Raw genomic sequence first — 22,765 nt, forward strand, 5'->3', positions numbered from 1 at the left:
TACCTAATGGCTAATATAGCATGGCGTTCACATCACGCACTCTAATCGCAAGTATATGGCAAGCTCAGTTGACCGCGATCTATGAAGAGTGCACACGATCGATACAATGGATTTAACACTGGAGAGTCTTGAAAGCTCATCGAGCGATGATGACAATGCGGTATTTGACATTATCTTGTCAATAATCGTTCTTACTGAAATTAGCCCAAAATAACATTGATAGTCCGGAGCTTCTTAGCAAAATTAATCTTAATGTCCCTACTCGTAGTCTTAGGAAACCGGCTTTGTTTGGCATCGATTCCAGCCACACTAACTACCGGAAAAATAGCTTTTTTCCTCGTTGTATGCGGCAGTTCAACAAGCTTAACCATGATGACCGTTTTGACCTCTTTACTTGTAGTCCTCGTGTAGCTAAGAATGTGCTTACCAAAGACAGTGTCGATGTAAGTCTAACATAAAAAAAAAAGAAAGCACTTAATCTCATATGTTAGAACCTCTGTTATGTTACAGTATTGTTTGTGTTATATATTAATCTGAGCTTAAGCAATTTAAAAACATATGTGGAAGCTTGTAATTAGCATTTATTAATCTATTTGTTGTGTAAAATTTGTAAAAATGGCTGTAAGTTTCCCAAATAAAATAAAAATAATGCTACGAAAGAAGAATAATGTCAGAGCTTGGATATCAAATCATATAATATTCAGAGGAGAACGTGGTGATTTGAAACTTAATGAAGATGGAAGAAGAAGGAAGAGGGCGGCTCACAATATATCACAGCATGTACTCAGCACACGCTCAATTTTATTGCGTAAGTAAGTATATCGTACAGTGAAGTGTGAAGGTGTCCTTAATAAATATGGTGCGCGATATTGTTGTGCTATGAACTATATTAATTATTTATTTATTTATTTATTTATTTATTTGGAAACAGATACATCCTTAAACATAAAATAGATATAGTGAAAATAGAAATATGGACATACGAATGTCTCCTTAAACAGTTTCACCAAGTACACTTAATATTTTAATTGAAATTACACTTAGTCGCAAACAACCAGTTTACAAAATTGAAGATCTTTTAATTATAGAAAATATAAATAAATATGCTATTATATTATAGCGTAGTCTAAAAAGAGGTTAACGCTTTGAACATAATAATGCACTATAAAATGTAATTAAAGCTAATAATCGAGCCTACCAATTTATCTTAAAACAAAAGTAAGGAAAAATAAATAATATTAATATAAGCGTATTAAAAGATTTTTTATATCATATTGCATGTAATAAAATATCGCTTTTATATTACTACTAGTCTAATACATATATCTATCAATAATTTGATACAACATTTCATAATTCAACTAAGCAAAATTGTCTATGTGGCGGCACGTAAGTCTAGTGCTGACCGTTATTGCGCAGAAGTCAAAATTAAGGTATAGGGAGACTAGAGGGATGAAGGGCGAGCTTGCGTAGTGCTGATTGGCTCGCCAGTCGTATTCCGTCCCCCGCACCGATACGGCACCCCGGGCACTTCCAGTGTACAGTCACGTTCTGAATTGTATTGTTATTTGCTTTTTTTTTGTTATTTCTTGTTAAGTTGAAAGAATTCGTCTGTTAAGTACACACACACATATTCTATTGTTGAGATTTTTTTGACTACTCTGGCACGTAATTAACTTTATTTGTACTTAACACTTTCACATTAACCTACTATAGATGTCAATAATGGTTGAAATTATATATTAGTTAATAGTTATCTGATAAAAAAATATATCGATATTTTTATTGGTTGAAAATATTAGTTAATACTATATTTTGTAATTTGTAACTTATATTACATCTAGTTAATGGTTGATGTTGAATATATTATATTAGTTAAAACATAACTGATAGAAATATCGCTATTTTATTGGTTAAAATATTACTCATTATTATTTGTCAACTACAAGATTTGCTTATTGGTTGAAGTTAATGTTAATGAAGTTGAATATTTTATCATATTGTAGCATATAATAGAAATGTTTTTAGATAAAATTAAATAATTTTTTATTCACACTTTATCAGATACATCTGCTTTACGATTACCTTCCTTATAAAACAGCGACTTGAAAACTAAAATTAACTATAACAAGTCACTTACTACCTAAGCGCACTATAGTTATTTGTTTATAATATCACTTCCCTTTGTTTCGAATAAAAATATCGCATACAGCAAATCACTAATCCCAGTATAGTTATTTGTTTAAAATATCACTTCATTTTGTTTCGAATATAAATATCGCATAAAGCAAATCATCAATTCAAACACTAATGAGTACAGTAAGGACGACAATAGAATGAAGCTAACGTAATGAATAGGTATACTTCAGTCCAGTAGCATAACATTATATGAACGTACGAAAACGTTGCTTAAAACTAAGATTTTAAAGGTTAAATTTCAAAACATTCAATTTAGTTAATTCGGAAACCCAGGTTGAAGATGATATTATGATATTTTATTCAATAATGGTAATTGTTAATTTTATTTTTCATTTATTTCTTACATTTATTGCTTGAAATGGTTGAAGTTGATATGATATTTTTATTCAATAATGATAAATTTATTTATTGAATATATTGGTTGATTTTAAATATTAGTAAAATTTGAATTTGAATTTGAATACGCAGCTATCCTTCACATTTCGCTCTGCGCTAGACTATTTGACATTAAAATAATGTCATTAATATTATTGTTTGTATATCGTGCGCGACAGTACCCATGCGCAGCTATCCCCTCCACGTTTCGTTCAGCGCTAGACTTATGTGCCGTCATTTATACTTTATCATAAGTGTAACTAAGATAACAATAATTTATTTGAGTCTATGAATTCGCTGTTATCACTGCCACAGCACCACGCGGTACTCCCTCGATACAGTGTCGACATGATAGCCGTTCGGACTTCGAAGGACCTCGGATAGCTGAAATAGGTATTTGTTTTCATATTAGTATATCTAAAAGATTGACAAGACTCAAATAATACGTGAACCACTTTTGGCCGTTTTCAATAACCTATCTATCTTTAGTTTAACTTACTAGACGTAGGCCAATCTATCCTTTTACGTTTACTTACATTCCAATAACCTATCGACAGATTGCATTGGACTATAACTATATTGGACATGACTTTGGATATATATAATCCAGATCTTATCTATATAAATATATATATATATATATATATATATATATATATATATATATATATATAGATAAGATCTTTTCATTAAACGGTGATTGCAATATATCCTTAACCAGAGATACGTTATTGAAAACGGCCGTATGTAACTGGATGTTGTTTTCATAGTATTCTTCCTATGGTAAATTGGTATGGGGAAATGCGACATAAATATATCCGAAACACCAGCTTTGTGCTGCAGAAGAGATTCATGCTATCTATTATACATTTTAACTGTTGCCTCTCAATATATTCTCGATAACGTTATGTATATAACATTGTACATAAGAATATAAGCGAATTTTCTAGAAACTGATATAATGTTAACACCAGGAACAAACAAATTTGTTATGCCTACTATTCGGCTAAGTCGTTTTAGTTTGTCTTTTCTGGGGCGATTGATATTTTTACCATATGATTACAATGATCCCGGAAATGTAAAAAAAAATGTATAACGAAATTCAAGAGAATTGTTAAAAGTGACTTTCTTAATGACACCACAGAATTGGAATGGAGCGACCGCCGTCAGGCTATTTTAATTATAAATTTCATTATATCGAAATTACATACAATACATAAACAAAGAAGAAGTCGATAAATTGCGCCCGTTCTTCTCACGTCTGTGGCACAAATTTTTGAATGGGTGGTAGTTTTGGACGTTCAATAGGTATTGAAGGAAACTAAGGTTAGTGATTTCATGAATTAAAATTCGCATTTGCATTGTTCGTCCCTCAAAACAACAGAGCACGTCTTGTACTCATGTGCTTCGGTCTGAATGAGGTATGAGCCTGTCGGATTGCAGCCATCGGATGTACCAGGGTCGCAGAAGCAGTTTTTGTGACGTGTTACGACACAGATGATGTTGTCTCTGCTATGGACAGGTGAAGATGTCGTTTATCATCAGGTAGATTAACTGCTCGTTCCGTCAATTACTAGTAAAAGTATGTATGATTGACACATAATGACTATTTAAAAGTACAGAATAACGATGCCAGGTGATGATAAAATCCATTTAGCAGGACGTAAATGCAGCTTAGTTTAATCAATTCATTGTGAAAAAAAAAAATTAACCTAATTAAGCAATAAAAGTGCTCTATTGGATCTACAAAATACACTCGACAGCGAATAAACTAGGCCACCAACTTGGGACTCAAGTATGATTTTCTCAAAATGTATAAAACTTACAACTATCAAAGTCAATGAAAAAATCATTGGGATTGTTCAATTTGACGCAATTCCAGAAAAACGTTGCAAACCACAATCATTTCGAAATTGAGTTGAGAACACAAAACTGGTCACGTGATTCATATTAACGGACTGACATTATGACAGATATGTGGAATACACTAATATTTATTAAACTTTAAACACGAATTCTTTCAAATGCGATGTTTGTGACTTGGAACGTTTTTCAGGAACTACGTCCAATTGAATACATGTTTATTAAGGATTTCACAAAAAAGAGTCGTTTTTCAGTCATGTTAATCGTCAGTAATCATAAAATGAAAAACTAAAGCCAAAAATAGCAAAGTCCAACTTTTGGAGAAAATCACAGTTCCAAAATAGCGGGTGGCGGTTTATTTGCTGTAATGAAAAGTTTGTCAAACCTGTTTTCATTTATTTTTTTGTACTTATGTCATTTTTAATAACATCATTACCAAATAAAAATACAGAGTAGATATATCACAGATTTTATTAGCTTACAACAGAAAATATATATTAAAAAACTACTAATATTTTTCCAACGTTACAATTTTATTCGATATAATATTTGTTTTCGTTATATCAAGTTTTAAAATTTGTCTGACAAATTGATGATAAATTGGGCTCATCTATATTTCTCGAATATCAGGCCGATTACATTTATTTCATTTGTGACATGAATAAGTGAAACTTTAGATGTAGTATTTAGATGACAAATGACATGCATGATTTCATATCATTTGAATTTATAAAAGTAGCTATAACATTTAATCAACAAGAAATAAAAAACATAAAATTCATACCCATTTATGTAATACCAATTGTGACTTATTCATAATATCATTTAAATTATTATTATTTAACAACAAAGTCCATTTTTTTATGACAGTAAGGGATGGGACGAGACGAGCAGGACGTTCAGCTAATGGTAATTCATACGCCCTGCCCACATTACATTTCTTGAGAAAACGAAAAATTCTAAGCGACACTACAATTGCGTCACTTTGAGACGTAAAATGTTAAGCATCATTTGTCCAGTAATTTCACTAGATACGGCGCCCTTCAGACCGAAATACAATTATGCTTACACATTACTGCTTCACGGCAGAAATAGGCGCCGTCGTGGTATCCATAATCTAGCCGGCATCCTGTGCAAAGGAGCCTCCAATTTAAAATTAAATAAAAAAAAATGCCAACATACTCTTAGGTTTATAAAAATAAGTTATTTTTAACGAGATTTAATATAAGTTGTCAATGCGCCCTTCGGAGTACCCATCCCCCTATATAATATCAGAAACTATAGCTTGATTTCTAGGTATATCTTATCGAAGTATCGACTGCCAAAACATTGTAGGCATTTTCAATAATTATAGAAAATATTAACGGGTTAAATTTTCCAAATATTTTGAGTTTTCTTGACTGTTAATTCCGCCAATACTTGTCTTCAAACAATTCAACTCGCGTTTCGCCTCTGCACGAGGCATCCTCAGGAAAATGTTGACTCGCTAAACTCTGGCACGAGACTCAGAGTCTCATTTAACACTTGGATAATTATGGATATCCGCAAAATAACATATACTTCACTAAATTAGGTTAAATTTTATCAAAATAAATAATTTATTTACTTGACTTTATTTTATTTTTTCTTTTACCTGCGGATCTTGCTATCCTTAATGTCAACGTCAATATCTTTCATGGCGCGTTAACTGGTGTATGTAAAAATATTTTTACTGAGTGAAAAAAAAACTGGAAAAATACGTACGAAAATACGAATAATGTGGCAACGAGCAAGCAAAGAATGAAACTCCGAACATTGTGAATTAGCGTCAGATAAACTCATTATTAATTCTTACGTACGTAAATCATCCCTAGAAGACAATCAAAATATCTACTTGTAGCCACACGACACAGCTCAGCTGAGACTGGCTTTATCTACACTAAGATTTTATGATAACTTACTATAGATGAAAACTTTGATGAAGTTAAAGTTTATCTCAACTGTGTAATGGTATTAGAGTATTAGCAGACTTACACAATATTCAAACAAGAGCCAGGAAAAATTTAATGTTGCCCGCATTGGATAAACAGTTTCTAAACTTGGTGAAAGATGTGGAGCGAGATGAACACTTGCTTGGAAGTGGATTTTGATGAAAAAATTAAGACAATCAAAAACAGTCAAAGGAGTAGAAACTCAATCAAAAAGTTAACACCGAAGCCGGTAAACTACATTGGCCCATATCGTTAGCACCAGACTGGTACTCGAGCAGTGATGAGGAATGGGCCGAAAAAGTCAACAACTGCTACCAACAGAAATTTTCCAAGTGTACTGATAATATTTTAGGCTATATTCAGGGATATAAAATACTATTCTGTGATAATCCATTTAAGGATTAAGAACCAAAAACTTATAGTTCTAAGTCTGGCCAAGACCACATGAACATGCTCAAGGCAATACAAAAATTGTAAAATTTAGGAGCCATAGCACCTTGCTAGCCTTGTAGAGGTCAGTTTGTTTCATCAACTTTCTAAGCACCCAGGACCTAATGGAGACTAGATTTATTCCAACTGTATCAACCCAGAGTTCGAGATAAGTGATTTTGCATATGAAAAAGTTATATCAACACTTGGCTACCTTAGCACCGATCTACTTGCATCAAGGCATAATGCTAAATGTAATCTATTTGTATCATCGAGACCAGGCAATAAAGCTTGTGAAGTTGATGCTGTGGGGACACACATAGACATGCGTTAGTGGTGTGTAAGATCATTGTGAGTTCAACAAGCAAAAAAAAGTATTGTATTCGTGTAAAATAAACCAGTTGGCAATTTACTCTCGTGTTTTAACTACCAATACCTTTACAACATTGGTGACCCCGAGCGAACGAAGGCCCGACAAGCCCAACGAACCGGACAAGCACGCATTAGTCTGTCTGTATTAGTCGCACACACGCTCCCTTACCGTAAACGTCGCGCGATAATAATGGCCGTGAACCCACAATGCGTCTTACCAACCACGCCAACTCCAACAGCGTTTGTCAAAAATGAATGATGACGAAGGTGTTTACATTCCAGCAGTCACACTGTTACGTAACGACGATCGTGGACGTTTAGTACCACGAGCTGAGTGCGTGCTATATTCAAATCTCTAAATTAAATCAAATCAAACATAGTTGAAGCACTGGCAGATCCAAATACGCCAGAAAGATACCGCCGTCATTTTGAAGACAATAATGGTGCTATTTGGCATTACCATCTACTACTAAATGCAAAACGAAATAATGCCTGCTAATTATACAACTGACAATCTCTGCGATGACATAGCAGTATTGAATCCATATTACAATAAGCTTCCGTTTCCACTGCAGAAAATGTTCGATGGAACCATTGTCTTCAAGAGCACCGGAAAATGTCTTCATTTCTTCGTAACAAGATGTCTGAACCGTGAGCTCCAAAAAGAGAAGTCGGAGAAAGTCTCCAGGTTTACTATAGACGTGCCTTTCCACAATATCAAGGAATTTTATTCATATGCAAAGTTGAATGCAGCTGAAGGCTTGAGGGAAATGAATGATCAATTTGCTCGGAGAGCTGCCAATATTTGCTAAATACTTTGTGTATCCAACATATTCTATGCGCACTGAATGTCATATCTATGATTTATGTGATGTATAATCTGTGCTCTCTCTTCCTGGGACGGCTTGTAAGTAACGCGTGTGTTGTGCAGTAAATAAATAATATCTACGAAATTATGTGGTATATTTTCAAGATATAACACTGAATACCAACTACATACTGATTATAAAGCAATTGCGCAAATACTCTATGCTCTATATTTCTATAATTATGTGTTTATGATGAAATGCATATTTATGGTAAATATGTCATATTTTTTTATGACATGTCCAATTTCTTTGTTTGCTAGGCTCACAACTCAAAACATCTGATGGTAAAAGACATACATCGTTAACAATGACAAAAATTAAAAATATAATAAAATCTAATTAAAACGCGACAGGTTACAGAGTGGACGACAGAAGCTGCATAGTGAAACATTTACATAGAGAACAAAGCCTTTGCATAATAATGATAAAACTGTACTCAGATGAGTTTGTTTGATCATATTATATTTGTTATTATCGTTAAAGCTAATACAATAGTTATATTTCGAGTGATATCACAGTAATCAAGAATTACAATCAATTTTCATCTTTTAAGCAATCTCTCAATTCTGTAACTAGTAATCAAGCTATATTTTACGACATAAGCGCACTGACAGATCTCTGTCACTTAATGAGTGACAGAGATCTGTCAATGTCAACGTCAACTCTATGATTATCTCTATGGCGGCATGCTGTCACGTGTTCTCGGTGGTCACTACACACGCCTGCGTCATTTGCCAATGGCGTTGCTTCATGCCGCTCGACAGGGTCTGGGGAAGATATTCTATCATCGACACAAAATAGTTGCACATTCGTCATATTTAGTAGACATAATTATGTACTCTGAGTAGGATTATATTTTCTATTTCAAGGTTTGATGCTGATGGACAATGAAGGGAAGAAGACAAAGTCCGTAATCTTTTTCTATCCGTATGGAATGCAGTCGTGATTATATGAGGGTTATGATTAAACAATGATAATTCAGGCAACTCGTGTTGTACAAATAAAATATAGAAGAGATAATATTACTAAAATAAATTATATTTCAGAAGTTATCTTTACCCCGCCGCGGCATGCGGACTCGATAACTCCACACCATAATCCTCTAAAACCATTTTTATATGTATAGGAAATAGCAATTAATCAATTATTTTTTTATATAAGTTTAACAATCATTTATATTCCTTACGATGTGCTTTTCAATGATCTTTTCTTTTTTCAGTTTATTTGATTGTATTGTTGGAGAGCTAAGAAAACTGTTTAATGTTTTTAAAAATAATCTCAAAAAAATATTGAACAATGTTGTTTACTTTAAATAACTGATGTTTTAATATTGATAAAAACCAGTGTTTCGTAACATAAAATATAAATTGACACTATTTTTTATTTTTATATTGTTGCAATTTTGACTTACTTTAAAAAAATATATTTTTGATTACTTAAAAATGGTTCACTTTGGCATAACGGATATGGGGATTAAAATTTTCGCAAATAGTCACCAATATCTACTCGTTATGAGAATACCATAAATTACCATTAGCCCTGTATATTGATTGGTCGATATAGGGTCACCTGAATTCGAAAACCAAGAACACATTACATAACAATACATACGTGGCGGGCGAGTATCGAACCAGACTACAACAATTACACGCGATTTAATCATTTAAAAAGGTTTTATTCGACTTTTATACAACACTTACCCCAATCATTGCCTGACCAATGAGCATTGAGTATCCCGCGCCCGATCACTTAGTGTCTTGACTGAATTATTTGCATTTCGAATATTGTGATTTCAGTACTAGATACTGCATTATAAAGTCTAACCCCCTTATTCATAATAGTCTGCTAACTTAAAGCATTGCTAATTCTCACTCTGTCTTCTTCTATTGACCTAAGTCAGAATGAGAAAAAACACTCCTTAGCGGCTGTTTTATGTAAGCGCACCATTATGAATAAGGGGGCAAGTGTACTGAATATTTCAAATTCATGGTTACAGATAACTTAAAAAAAAGTTTACATAGTGATCTAGCAATAAATTTCATTTTACATCTAAGCACCCTCCATTACCCAACACTGTAATACATTCAATTCAGATAGTGTTGACACCATAGATTTATAATATAGTATCGTATAGACAGACAAAGTGTGCTAAAGAGATGAAACATCTCTATCGAAGACACAGCTGTTTGCAAGTCGTAAACAATCATCTACGCTTGATATTAGCTTCCTCGTATTTTGAACATTAAACCACTATATATAACGCACAAATTGGCAAATCTAAATTGGTGTAGACGCCAAGTGTCCTGAACTTGTTGAAGGTGGGAAATCTTGGCGTTCAATTAAAAAGTGGACTGTAATTAATTGATTAAATTTATTAATTGATTATATTAAATTCGTGAAGTACAATTAGAAAGTTAATATGTTACGTTAACACGCCAGTCCGTTCATATCTAATCGACGATCGCGCGATCCATCTTAATTCGGCCGCCTAACACAGCGATTATCGGCCGTTCCCAATATTCAGTCTATCTCTTACTTGAGATCAAAATCGTACCTATCGTTGACTTTTCTGTCCCAGTAAACTTATAGACGGTAACTCACCTAATCCGTGCACGCTCTGTCAATGGGACGACGTATAGCTTACCAGCTATATAAAGTTTGTATGGAAATTGCAATTCCCCGCGTCCCAATATAAGGCGATAAGAATGACTTATCGGGTATATTGGGACAGCCTCAGATTATTCACAGTTGATAACTGACAGAAGAAGGTAGTAATTTATCTCTATCTGTAGATAGTATATTGGGAACGGCCGTGTGTCGCTATCAGTCGGGCTGTCAGGTGGTGTCTATTTACGCTAGTATATTCTAAATCCATGGTTGATACAATCACCACACTCACCTCATGGGATATGTCGACAGCGGGCTCCGCCTGCATCGGTTCACCTTCTTCATCATCATTTAATGTATCCCCTGTAAAACACATTGTTATTAATACTGTCATGTACAAAAAAGTGGGATTCTTGAGCAAGTGGGAGGCTCCTTTGCACAGGATGCTGGCTAGATTATGGGTACCAAAACGGCGCCTATTTCTGCCGTGCATATGTCATGCCTTATGTCTCAAGGTGACGAGCGCAATTGCAGTGCCGCTTAGAATTTTTGGGTTTTTCAAGAATCCTGAGAGGCACTGCATTGTAATGGGCACGGCGTATCAATTACCATCAGCTGAACGCCTCGCATGTCTCGTCCCTTATTTTCATAAAAAAAAAACTCTCAAATAGAACCCATTTTTTATGGAAGAGGAGGACTAACGAGGGACATTTGTATACATATACTATACGTTGGCATATATATATACATACTATTGAGTCATCTCATGGGCCATGATTAAATCAAACGAGTCCATTATTTATTGATAAACACTCGTCTAATGCGCAACGGGGCCCGGAGACAACTGACTCGCGACTCGTCATTTGCACACGTCGACAGCTGTCCCCATAATACTATACTCTCGTATTACACTAGGAATCACAAGAGCGTTGCAGACCTTATAAAGAATTGAATATAGGTACGTAGATAATTCATAATATGGATTCGAAAACATAAAACATATTGGTACGTGGTGGGCGAGGATCGTACCGGGAGCGTTGCGGTGACAGTCAACGGTTCTATCGATTGCGACACTGACGCCTAAGAAATTTTCCGGAGATTTTTTTACTAATTTAGATGTAAGATTATTCATCATTTGCATCGCTGCTGGATAAAGGCCTCCCCCCAAAGATCGCTAGTAAGCTCGGTCCGGCGCTATTTCAACTATACAAATAATTTGAGTTTTCTTTAGTGTTAATTCCGCCAATATTTGTCTTTAAACAATTCGACACGTGTTTCGCCTCTACACGAGGCATCCCCAGGACGTGTTGTCTCGCCAAAATCTGGCACAAGACTGAATCAAGTGAGCCGAAAGCCGCTCTTTTATACCCTCGTCCCATGTAATGACGCGCTGTGATTGGTCGGCTGTTGTGACGTATTACCCCCGGAAGAGATACGCAACAAAGGTGATGGGACTAAATTTTTTTGTTCATTCAATAATGTAAACATGTTATTTTTGTGTTTTATTATTTCTAATTGCTCTAACACATTCAAGCGGAATCCTTTTTCACATGTATGTAAAATATTAAAATTATTATTGTTTCCGAGTGAGTGACCGAGTGGTTAACACTAAAGAAAACTCAAATCTAAATATAATTATGGATTTCCGCAAAGTAACGCGTACATCAATAAAAGATATTTCAACTTACCATCCGAGGGCAAAGTGAGCCAGAAATGAGACTTGAAGGGATACGTTAGGCCGGGCGGGATTTGGCGCCGCAGGTCAGCGCTGAGTGAGGCGGCCAGGATCTTGGCTGCGTGCACCAGCAGCGAGGCACGCCACGACGCGGCGTACGTCAGCTTCATGGAGGACTGGGCCGCCGTGGAGCACGCCATGGGGAACAGCTGGCAGTGGCGCCGGAGGCCGCGGAACGTTACACCTGCAGAAATTAAATTTGAAAACAAAATTTTATGAACGATGCGAGATTCGACCTCACGACCTCTGGCGTACCGTGCCAGTGCTCTGCCGACTGAGCTAACCGTTCGAGTGACGAATCGTCATAACATATTGTACGCTTTGTTCACCTCTTAGGTTGGTTTCATATTTTATTTGTGCACTAATCCTAGAAGTGAGGGATATCACTTTAAAATCATAACAAATTATACACCTGCAGATTGCGGAGCATTTGTAATAAGTTGCTCCGACTTAACATAACTAGCTTTTGCCAGCGAATCTATCCGCATTAAATTCGTATTGTCCGCTCTGTAGAACTTTCGATAAAATCCTTTCCTATGCCCCAGAGAACGTGTATGTAAAACTTCGTAATTGATCATTGTACACACACACTTGCATTGTGGTGCAGTGCGGCCGATATTAATACCATCATTGTGCTGCAGAAGATATTCGCGCGATTTATAACCTAGGTCCTAAAGAACCATTAAGAGAAAAATTAAAAGAAATAAACATTTTGACTGATGCTTCTCAATACATTTTTGATAATGTTAACACGAAGAACAAACATAAACTTGTTATGCCTAATACTCGGTTGGGTCGAGTTAGTAAGTCTTTTGTGGGGCTATGTATATGCTTCTACAATATGATCCCAGAAAATGTACAAAACAAAAAAAGCTCGCTGAGTTTCTTGCGCTCATTCTTCTCAGGTCTGAGGCAGTCTCTTTTGAATGGGTGGTAATTTTTGAGGTTCAATAAGTGATTTTAAATCCTCTTTTGGATGAAAATATTTGAATTTGAATTTGTGTTTCTTAAATCTCGCTCAAAACGATTTATTCAAAATAACAAGTACCCAACTGGGGTTTCACACATTGAAATCAACTTAATTTCCCATGCTTTAAATCCTTTATTAAATATTCTGAAACAGTTAGCTTATTGCCAACATTAAAACACCCAATGTCCTAATAACCATTACATCATCCGTTCGGATCGGTTGTACTGAATTTCAAAACAACACTCCTTTGTTTTTTTCGATCCCTTCATGCGCAAAGAGTTTCAACAGTCAGCCACATTCTTATTGCTGTTATTAGAATCCCCGCCATTTCTCTTGGATTTTTATTGTTTCGTTTACAAAAAAATGAGCGATTCAAGTTTTGACTTTTGATTCAGATATTTTAAACGCTGCAAAGAACATAATATTCAAGTGAATTTTAATAATTGCACTATACATAATGTAAATTACTACTAGATAAATATTTTTTTTACTAGTACTTAGTTTATTTGTATATAACCAGTAATGAATGATATTAGGATACTACTAGGACTCGCTATTTTAATGTTAGGAGTAAGCTAACTGTTTCAGAATCTTTTTGAGGATTCATATTATGGGTGTAGATAAAGTCTTGTATGCAACTGTTGATAAATATGTATTAAACACTCATGTGTTTCACCCCACATTAGAGTTTTAATACCCCTTATAATAATTATATACATATACATACATACTATCTGACCCAGCAAACGTCGTATTGCCATATAACATATCAAAAAAAAAACAATTATTAAAAATTCTTTTGCAACCGATTCTCACACTTACCAAATATATCGTACTACAATTATTGTATTCGATTGCCATCTTGCAAACCTATATCGATTTGGTGGATGGAACAGAATAATATAAAAATCGTGATACAAAAATAGTTGTAGATCGTAGAAGGGCGAAATTTTAAATTTGTACGTATTTTTCAATGCTGAATCTTAATAAAATAAAAAAATTGCATACCCAATATGCACACAAAATTTCATGAGAATCGGTCAAGCCGTTTCGGAGGAGTTTAACTACAAACACCGCGACATGAGAATTTAATATATTAGATTGTTTTATTTTATCCTCAAAGCGCAGATCGTTTTGGTGCAAATACATAAATTATTAAATAGTGTAAGTTTGACCAAATGTCGTGCGCCGAGGGCAGGTATAAAATTCCACATAAATCGATAGTTTCACGGCACCCGATGAATGTAATAAAAGTAAAATTATTTCTATATATTTAAGTAAAATTATTACATTCCATTTGACACGCAAACGATTACGGTGTGAATGACTGCTGTACGATTCTATACTACTATGGTTGTTTTACGTGTTTGTAAGATATCGAATCAACGATTAGCTTTTTTAGAGAGTTTGAGGAATTTAGACTTAGATTAATGCATTAATCTCAACAAACAAACTGATAAATTTAAATTCACAAAATTACCAGCAAAACAAAACATAAATATAAACAGAATATGGCAAAGCTATCAAAGTCAACCTTTGACCATATTATAATATAATTATTATCACATTCTAAACGACTTCCTCATCTTAACTGGTGTACATATAACATTAGATAGGTATTTAAATAAGAAATATCAATCTATTATTTTACATTTATAGGTAAACCAAATTCATATCTTTTTTAGCTGTATAAATTTGAATATCGAATTCTAAACCAAAGAGAAAATATTTGAGATCAAAGTGGCCAGCACGACAAAATTTCATAATATGTAAGGACCTAATATATCGTATTGTATTCAAATAATACAATCTAAAAAGTACCATTAATAGGTATCTACATAAATACAAGAAATAATTTGTCATTTTGCCCTTCACATGTTCCTTGCCCTTATCATAACATGGTTAAGTTCAAAGTTCAAATGAAACGGATTACAAAACCGCAGAGTCGGCGTTCCTTATCTCAATTCACGCGAGACACAACATAACGACGGCGGTCTTTGAACCCTGTACTAATTTGCGGTATGCAAAAGTATGTAATGTAATCTATATATATATAAAAGAGAATATATGTTTGTAAAACGCTTGTGCAGTCTCAGTTGGAATATGCCTGTCTAATCTGGAATCCCCATTATGCTATATATGTTACACAACTGGAGGCTGTACAAAAGAAATTCTTGCTCATTTTAAACTATCGTATGAATTGTGGTAGGGCTGACTACAATGAACTTTTAAAAACATACAATTTACTTTCACTTAGCCAAAGACGTCACTTAATAGACTTTGTCACCTTAAGAAAAATATGTGTGAATGAACTAGCTTGTCCTGAACTTCTCGAGCTTTTGCCATTCAATGTTCCTGCCAGGTCTTTACGCACGCACAGAAGTTTCAACCCACCGACTCCTAGAACCAATATTGGGTTTCGCGCGCCTCTTCACAGAATGTGTTCATCATTGGATTCTCACTTTAATGTCGACCTGTTTTCGCACTCCTCTACTGCTGCATTTAAGACTGAGTTAAAACAACAGTGTCCTTACCTTAAACCTTGTATCTTTATTCATTATTATATCCCTGTCTGTGTCTTGATTTATATAATACTGTATATTAGCCTAAATATACTATTGTTTACTTATCTTATCGTTCTGTTGTCATGTCTGTAAAATTGTATTCTTTTGTGTTCTCAGTGAAACTATTCTAGGATATATCCAATATTGTTATTTGTACATTTATTTAACTTAATTTTGTACTATAGTGATGTATCTGTTTGTTTCCTTAATAAATAAGTGCGTTCCCTAATAAATCCTAAACTATTCGACCGATCTCAATGAAATCTATTGTAATAGATACGTTGAAGCTCAAGGAAGGTTTACATATATAGTTTGTCATGTCACGATCCCACCCACGCACTTATCCACTCATTTACCATATCTCTCGAACCGTTTATTGACAGAACAACGTCTGTCGGGTCAGCTAGTAGTATTTGAATATACAAATGAGGTAAATTGCTTATAATACACGAGGCCGTGTGTTACAGTTCGAGACGTAGGCGAGTGCTTAGGCACTAGTCTCTAGTAAGTTGCTCACGAGTTTCAGACGAACTTTTTGCTTGCAACACGCTTGCGAGTAAAAAAGAAAAGAATTTCTGGCGGGGTTAAATCTAACAATTGTTCATCTTCTGTACTAATTTGACATTTTTACAATTATTTAGCACACAGCAACAATAATGCGATACAAATATGAAAATTGTAAGGTGATCGATTACATGTACATACAGCCTACTTCAAAATTATAATTTTAGTGACAAAATGCATAACTTTATAACAAATTTAATTTATTCCAAAATGTAAATGGATTTTCAGTGCTGTTAAAAAATCTGTTAACTTATTGTTTTACAAATAAACTGTATTACCCGATTTAATTGAAACTGCTCTTTATACTCTCATATAATTTGTGGTTAGGTATAAAGGTAAACTTAACTTTGTAGGGATTTTTCTCTAATGCCCAAGTGTGTAATAGTTATTTATGCAACTGTTGTGTAGTTAGGGGTATTAAAACACAAAATATGTGAGTTTATCTAATGGACCACCCATCACATGAGTGTTTTAATACCTTATTATCAACAGTTGCATACAAGACCTTATCTACCTACCTACCTAGCTTACTGCTAACATTCAAAAAGCCAGTCCATAATATATCATACGCGTGTGTGTTATAGTTCGGTTTATGGCCCTAAGAACGATGTTATGAGGCTCACATTACAAGCAAGTGTGTTGAAAATATTATTAGATGATGGAGTTGAAATTAATGACTGTAAGTTCAGAGGGCATAATATAACCAAAATGAACATAAATTAAAAATAATTAAAGACGGTCGGCATAAGAGAGCCAAAAAGTATTGAAAATAACATACCTAGAGGCTTCCTATTTACGTAGAATTCCAAAGTTCCCATCCACATGTCGAGCCTGACACCAACTATAGTGCCACGGCAGAAGCCCACCGTCTCGAAGACTACCTTCGCATCGTGATACACGGCACCCCTGTACGAGAGCCCGTATGACTCCGCATCTTTCCCAAGCAACGACATGAATTCGAAGTTGTCATCCGATGTGTTAACTTTGTTAGTGCCGACACCCACCATCTGGAATCAAACTCTAGTTATTGGCTCCTCAAATGGGTGGGAAAGTGTCTAATGATACATTCAATTGAAATTCAAGAGGCTGCTTTGCTTTTTGAAGTGTAACTTCTTTAGAATCATTATGATTTGAAACTCGATGAAACGAAAAAGCGAGACGATAGAGACACAAACAGTTAAATGTATAGGATTGAGCCGGCGAGAGAATGAGAGAGACACATAAATTCATAAGATTTAACGTGGGAGAAAATGAGATATGAAACATTATGGTGTTTTGGTACCAGGCGATCATAGTTGAAGAAGATATTGTTATGTATAATGCGAGTATATCACGACAATCGTGGTGTTTTGTATACGTGTACGCATTATATTGTCGCGTAGCAACGCTTCGACGTTTATGACGAGAGTTGTCAAACGTCATATCGTGCAGCAACGTACATGACGAAAGTTGTCAAACTTCAAGACATTCATAATTTCAACAGCTCCGTCAGTCAGCAATACTCGTAGTTTTAGCGTAAAAGTGTTTACTTTAGACGCTGTAGACCCGGGTTCGATACACCTACCAGTGTATGGAATTTTTTGGGTTTTGTAAAGTTAATGGAAATTTCTAGTAAGTTCAGGATCAAATCGAACAGAAAAAAAGGGATGGAAAATGAGTAAGCAGGATAAAAATAGTTAAAAGAATTTTCTAGTACAATTTAAATTTAAAGATGGAATGGGGGAATCATTTTGAAAATGTAACAGATCCGGGGGTATATAAGCCGTTCTAAGCGTGGCCTACGGCAGTTCTAGTTCTGACTCGAAAGTGTAAAGAAGAAGAAGAGAAGAAGAAGAAGAAAAGAAGAAGTAGTGAAAAGTGGAAGTGTTCCAAGAAGAAGAAGATAGAAGAGACCTAGTGTTCGGTGCAGTGTGACGCGTTGAAGGTACCGCCGCCCACAAGAGGAACAGCGGCAGACCGGCAAGTGCAAGTTCAGAAAAAGTGAACGCAAGTAAAGACTCGTTCCTATAAGTGGAGTATTATTTCCAATCACTGACCTACTCTCGTGTCAATATGTTTGTAGAGATTTTTCATCATTTCTAAAATAAAATTCATCATAATTTTAAAAGGTTTCACTTCTATCACGTGTGACACATGTTTTTTTTTGTTGAAGCTATGGTTTTGAACTGATGGTAACAGTTGCGTGTCATAAGCGTCTACGCTCCATTATAGCACAGTAGGACTTACAAAAGTCTGTCGGCCTTAAGGGTACACATTGTTTTGAGCATGTTATCGACGTAAACAAAGTAACACCTTGTTGCTACTTTATTTGTAAATTGTCAAATTCAATTCACTCCATGTTCCATTCTATTTTCGTTTTTCGTATTCGAATGTACGTTTAATAGGTAGGTGAAGGCACCAACCAAGAAATTCATGGGATGTGTGACAAGTTGACCAACTTGCATTGAGCGAGCATGGCTTGAATGCAACTTCAGCACCTTAATACAGAGTAAACTCACAAATAATATAAATAGGTGCACTGCTTGTACATATGTCGAGTTCTGGATAATAGGCAGAACCCATCACTCAAGAGAATAGTGAGCTCAACATCCTAGGCTTCACAGATCAGCAGATTTAGCAATTCATTTCGAAATTTAAGTGTGATTAGTGTAGACTGGAAGTAACTATCTTTTGTAAAATATTTAATGATATTATAAAGTAGTTTTGTTGCTCACCAAAGCCAAAAACAAAACCCAGTGGCAACCAAGCATATGGAAATGAAGGTTCAGTCCATCATGTTCTGACGACCTTCAAGCACCCTCAATGAGAAAATGGTGCTTTGAAATTTGAATATTTTGCCACACGCCTCTACACATTACCTGCCGGGGCGCAAAAGTGATTCAGCCTGGTACAAGCACACACTGTGTGATACATGACATACAAGATACACCGGTACCCTCTTAATTTTTTTGAAGAAATCAAGAATTTGACAGTTGCTTCCCAATATACAATACATTATCAACATCAATATTGTATATGTTCATAAAAATTTACATAAATAAAAAAAAAAACAATAGTGATTATAACAATATAAACACAACGGTAGAAATAGACTTGCTCTATCAACTTTCAAACTTCATAAAACTGGTCACTTATATAGGGGATAATATATAATAAACTCCATGATGTAACTGAACTTCCATTATATAAACTTAAGCCATCAACTGAAAGTCTTGAAGGGTGTATGTGGAGGCTGTGAAGGCTGTGAAGGCAGACATGCTGGTTGTGTTGTACCTCAGAACACCTAAGACCTCAGCAGTTCTGTCAATCACTCTTATAACTAAAAAACAAAATTAAAATATGCTTACAATATCTGTACCATATGGCTGGGAAAGAACCTTAATTTCCCAATAATATTGATGATTAAGCAGCATTGGGGTGTCACCCCTGACTACGGCAGTTCCAGAGCTATAGAGGGGATGGAAGGTTATTTGTCTTCTGTCCTGGCTGATCACTAACCAGCTTGCATTTGATCGATTCTCCTCCCAATTCCATTCTGTAACTGCAAAATGTACCTAAATAACATTAAGTTATTTGTGTACATTGATGATTCTATGCATTATCCCTACTTTTACAAATTGTAATTATTACTCTCTTCAATAACAGAAAATTTATATTGTCAGCAATCAGGGACATCTTTTAATAAATATTTAAAAGGGCAACAAATCACCATACAAAATATATGACCCGACATAAAATGTGGTTTACACATTTTTGACAACCTGTATAGCCGAGTGGTTAGCGATCCTACCTATTATGCTAGAGGTCCCGGGTTCGAATCCCGGTAGCTGCAAGCATTTATATGATGAATATAGATGTTTGTTTCCGAGTCATGGATGTTTAAAGGTATTTATGTATGTTTACATGTATGTTTATATGAATTTATGTATGTTTAAGTAAGTATATTGTATTAAATATATCATTGTCTTGTAACCCATAACACAGGCTATTATATGCTTAACTTGGGGCAAGATAATTTGTGTAAAAAGTGTGTCAATATTATTATTATATTATTTTGGTTATCAATTTGTGAAAGACCCTTAAATTAAAAAACTTGATTGACTGAGACTGTGTGCGTGACTACAAGAGACCAAACTGTTATTTGGGCAAAGTAACAAATCCTTTTTAATTATTTATCACATTAATCATTACCATGTAGGGGATAGTGTTATTGGTAAGTACAGCCTGTGTACATAATCTCTACTAATATTCTTGATAATGTTATGTATCTCCATATATAGGCACATTAGGGAATTTTCTAGGAACTGTGATCATATTTTAACACCAGGACCAAACTTGTTATGCCTACTCAGAGTGATTAATGAATATATATGTACAAAAAAATTAATGTGATACAAAATTCAAAAGAAGTGTTAAAAATGTTTATGTAGCAAAGGTAACTATAATATGACTTTCTTATTGATACCACAGATTGGAAATTGAGCGAATACTATTAATTAATAATAAATGATAATGTACGAATTTTATTTTTAAGAAAGTGGATCTTCCGCCCGTTCCTCCCGTCTTAGGTATTAAATTTTAGAATTGGGGGTAGTTTTGACGTTCAATAATTGATTTTAATTCCTATTTTGAATAAAAATAATTGAAATTGAATCTGAGATCAATAGCAACAATTTCTAATACTATGACTTGGAAATACAAATTGTGATTGAAAAATATACATCGTTTGAATGATGGTATTACCCTAAGGGTCGGGAGTCCTTAAATAAACTTCGTGTATTGACCTCTACTTACCATCATGATCTTCTCCACAATCACAAAGCTTATATTTTCTACATTGACAATAAGGTTTCGCATACCAATCGTTCATTTTACCATTACCACTAGTCTGTAATGGCGTTCTAGCAGGAGAAACTATCATTTTGTAATGAACACCAGAAATAATAGCATTTAAAACAATTCACCTTACATGTGATTTCTTCAACTTCAAATTAAATTTATTCAACAATAAAAAATTAAGTACGCAGTACCTACGCACTCTTGTAACGCTACAGAACCAGTGTTTCGTAAATCTGAATTATGAAATTCTGCTTCTGACTTCTGTCATCAGTGACAACTGACATCACTTAACATTTCTAATTCTAAAGTGTCAACTGTCAAATGTCAGTTACAATTAGAAAATCTTTAGCGTGGGTGCCTTCAATTAAGAAGGACATGCGACAACTTAGGGTGAGATAGAAAGGGACAAAGCTTTTGATCTTGCATCAATATCGCGTAACCCATTTTGATGTTTGTCAACTTTGCGACAAAAAGTAAATGGGCTATCATGTCACCGGTTGGCGATCAGCTTGTGATTAGTAGGTATTTTAGTGGTTATATTGTTTTACACATATTTACTGTGAGATACGGATTCCTACAGTTATAAAAGTTAACACAATGGTTGGGTGTAGTGTGTCTGGCTGGCGGCTGCCAAAGTCGTAGTGAATATAAAAATCCCGGAGTTAGCTTCCATACATTCCAGTAGGTGCAAGCATTTTTATGACGAATATGGATGTTTGTTTCCGAGTCATGGATGTTTAAATGTATTTATGTATGTTTAAGTAATTATATTGTATTAAATATATTTGTCTTGCAACCCATAACACAGGCTATATGGCTTAATGGGGCAAGATCGTTTGTGTAAAAAGTGTGTGAATATTATATTATACACATAAGTATTACTGCTGGAACGCGAATTTTTAATATTACATTCATTAAAAATATAGTTTAAGTAGGTAATCGGGGAACCATATTACATCCACTCCCACTCCACACTTTAGGAAGGAAGGGATGGGTGAAAACAGCGCTGCATGGAAACCTGAATCCATGATCCCATGACAGGTGAAGCTGATCCTTTCTTTTGCCTAATGTTTCATCGCCGTCAGGTTCTGAAGAAATAATGTATTTGTTTATTTATAAATCAGAATTAACTAGATTGGCTACTAAATTTTAAGTACGTTAGTCTCGTTTATTTAAAATGTGCTTATAAAGAAGACAAATGAGGGTGCTATAGGCCACACGACTGAAGTAACCCAAAATATTAATTAATAAAATTGTTCAACAACGTAATGTTAGCGTTGATTCGTAACACTCTCGTCGTGCACTCATCAGCTTGCTCAATGCTCTCTAAGTCAAGAAATCACCGCTCGCGTAACGCTCTCCAGACGCATTCACCAGCTTACTCCCCATGTCAAACTTGCGTAAAGATG

At 34.8% G+C, this 22,765-nt stretch overlaps 1 protein-coding gene across 2 annotated transcripts; it reads right to left on the reverse strand.

Moving 5' to 3' along the window:
* Positions 1-961: 961 nt before the first annotated feature.
* LOC126979567 (SPRY domain-containing SOCS box protein 3-like) lies at positions 962-21,565 on the reverse strand. 2 transcript variants are annotated; one of them, XM_050828936.1, is made up of 6 exons: positions 21,312-21,565; positions 19,865-20,058; positions 17,296-17,524; positions 12,373-12,603; positions 10,977-11,047; positions 962-2,958 (listed from the first exon to the last, which is right to left on the reverse strand). In XM_050828936.1, the coding sequence occupies exons 1-6, from the start codon at positions 21,436-21,438 to the stop codon at positions 2,878-2,880; spliced, it is 933 nt and encodes a 310-aa protein (XP_050684893.1). In that variant the 5' UTR covers positions 21,439-21,565; the 3' UTR covers positions 962-2,877. The 2 variants fall into 2 exon arrangements, with proteins under 2 accessions (XP_050684893.1, XP_050684894.1); XM_050828937.1 differs by lacking the exon at positions 962-2,958 and adding an exon at positions 5,210-8,844.
* Between the last annotated feature and the right edge of the window lie 1,200 nt (positions 21,566-22,765).

The sequence above is a fragment of the Leptidea sinapis genome, chromosome 3 (assembly GCF_905404315.1).
Source record: "Leptidea sinapis chromosome 3, ilLepSina1.1, whole genome shotgun sequence".
NCBI classification, from domain to species: Eukaryota; Metazoa; Arthropoda; class Insecta; order Lepidoptera; family Pieridae; genus Leptidea; species Leptidea sinapis.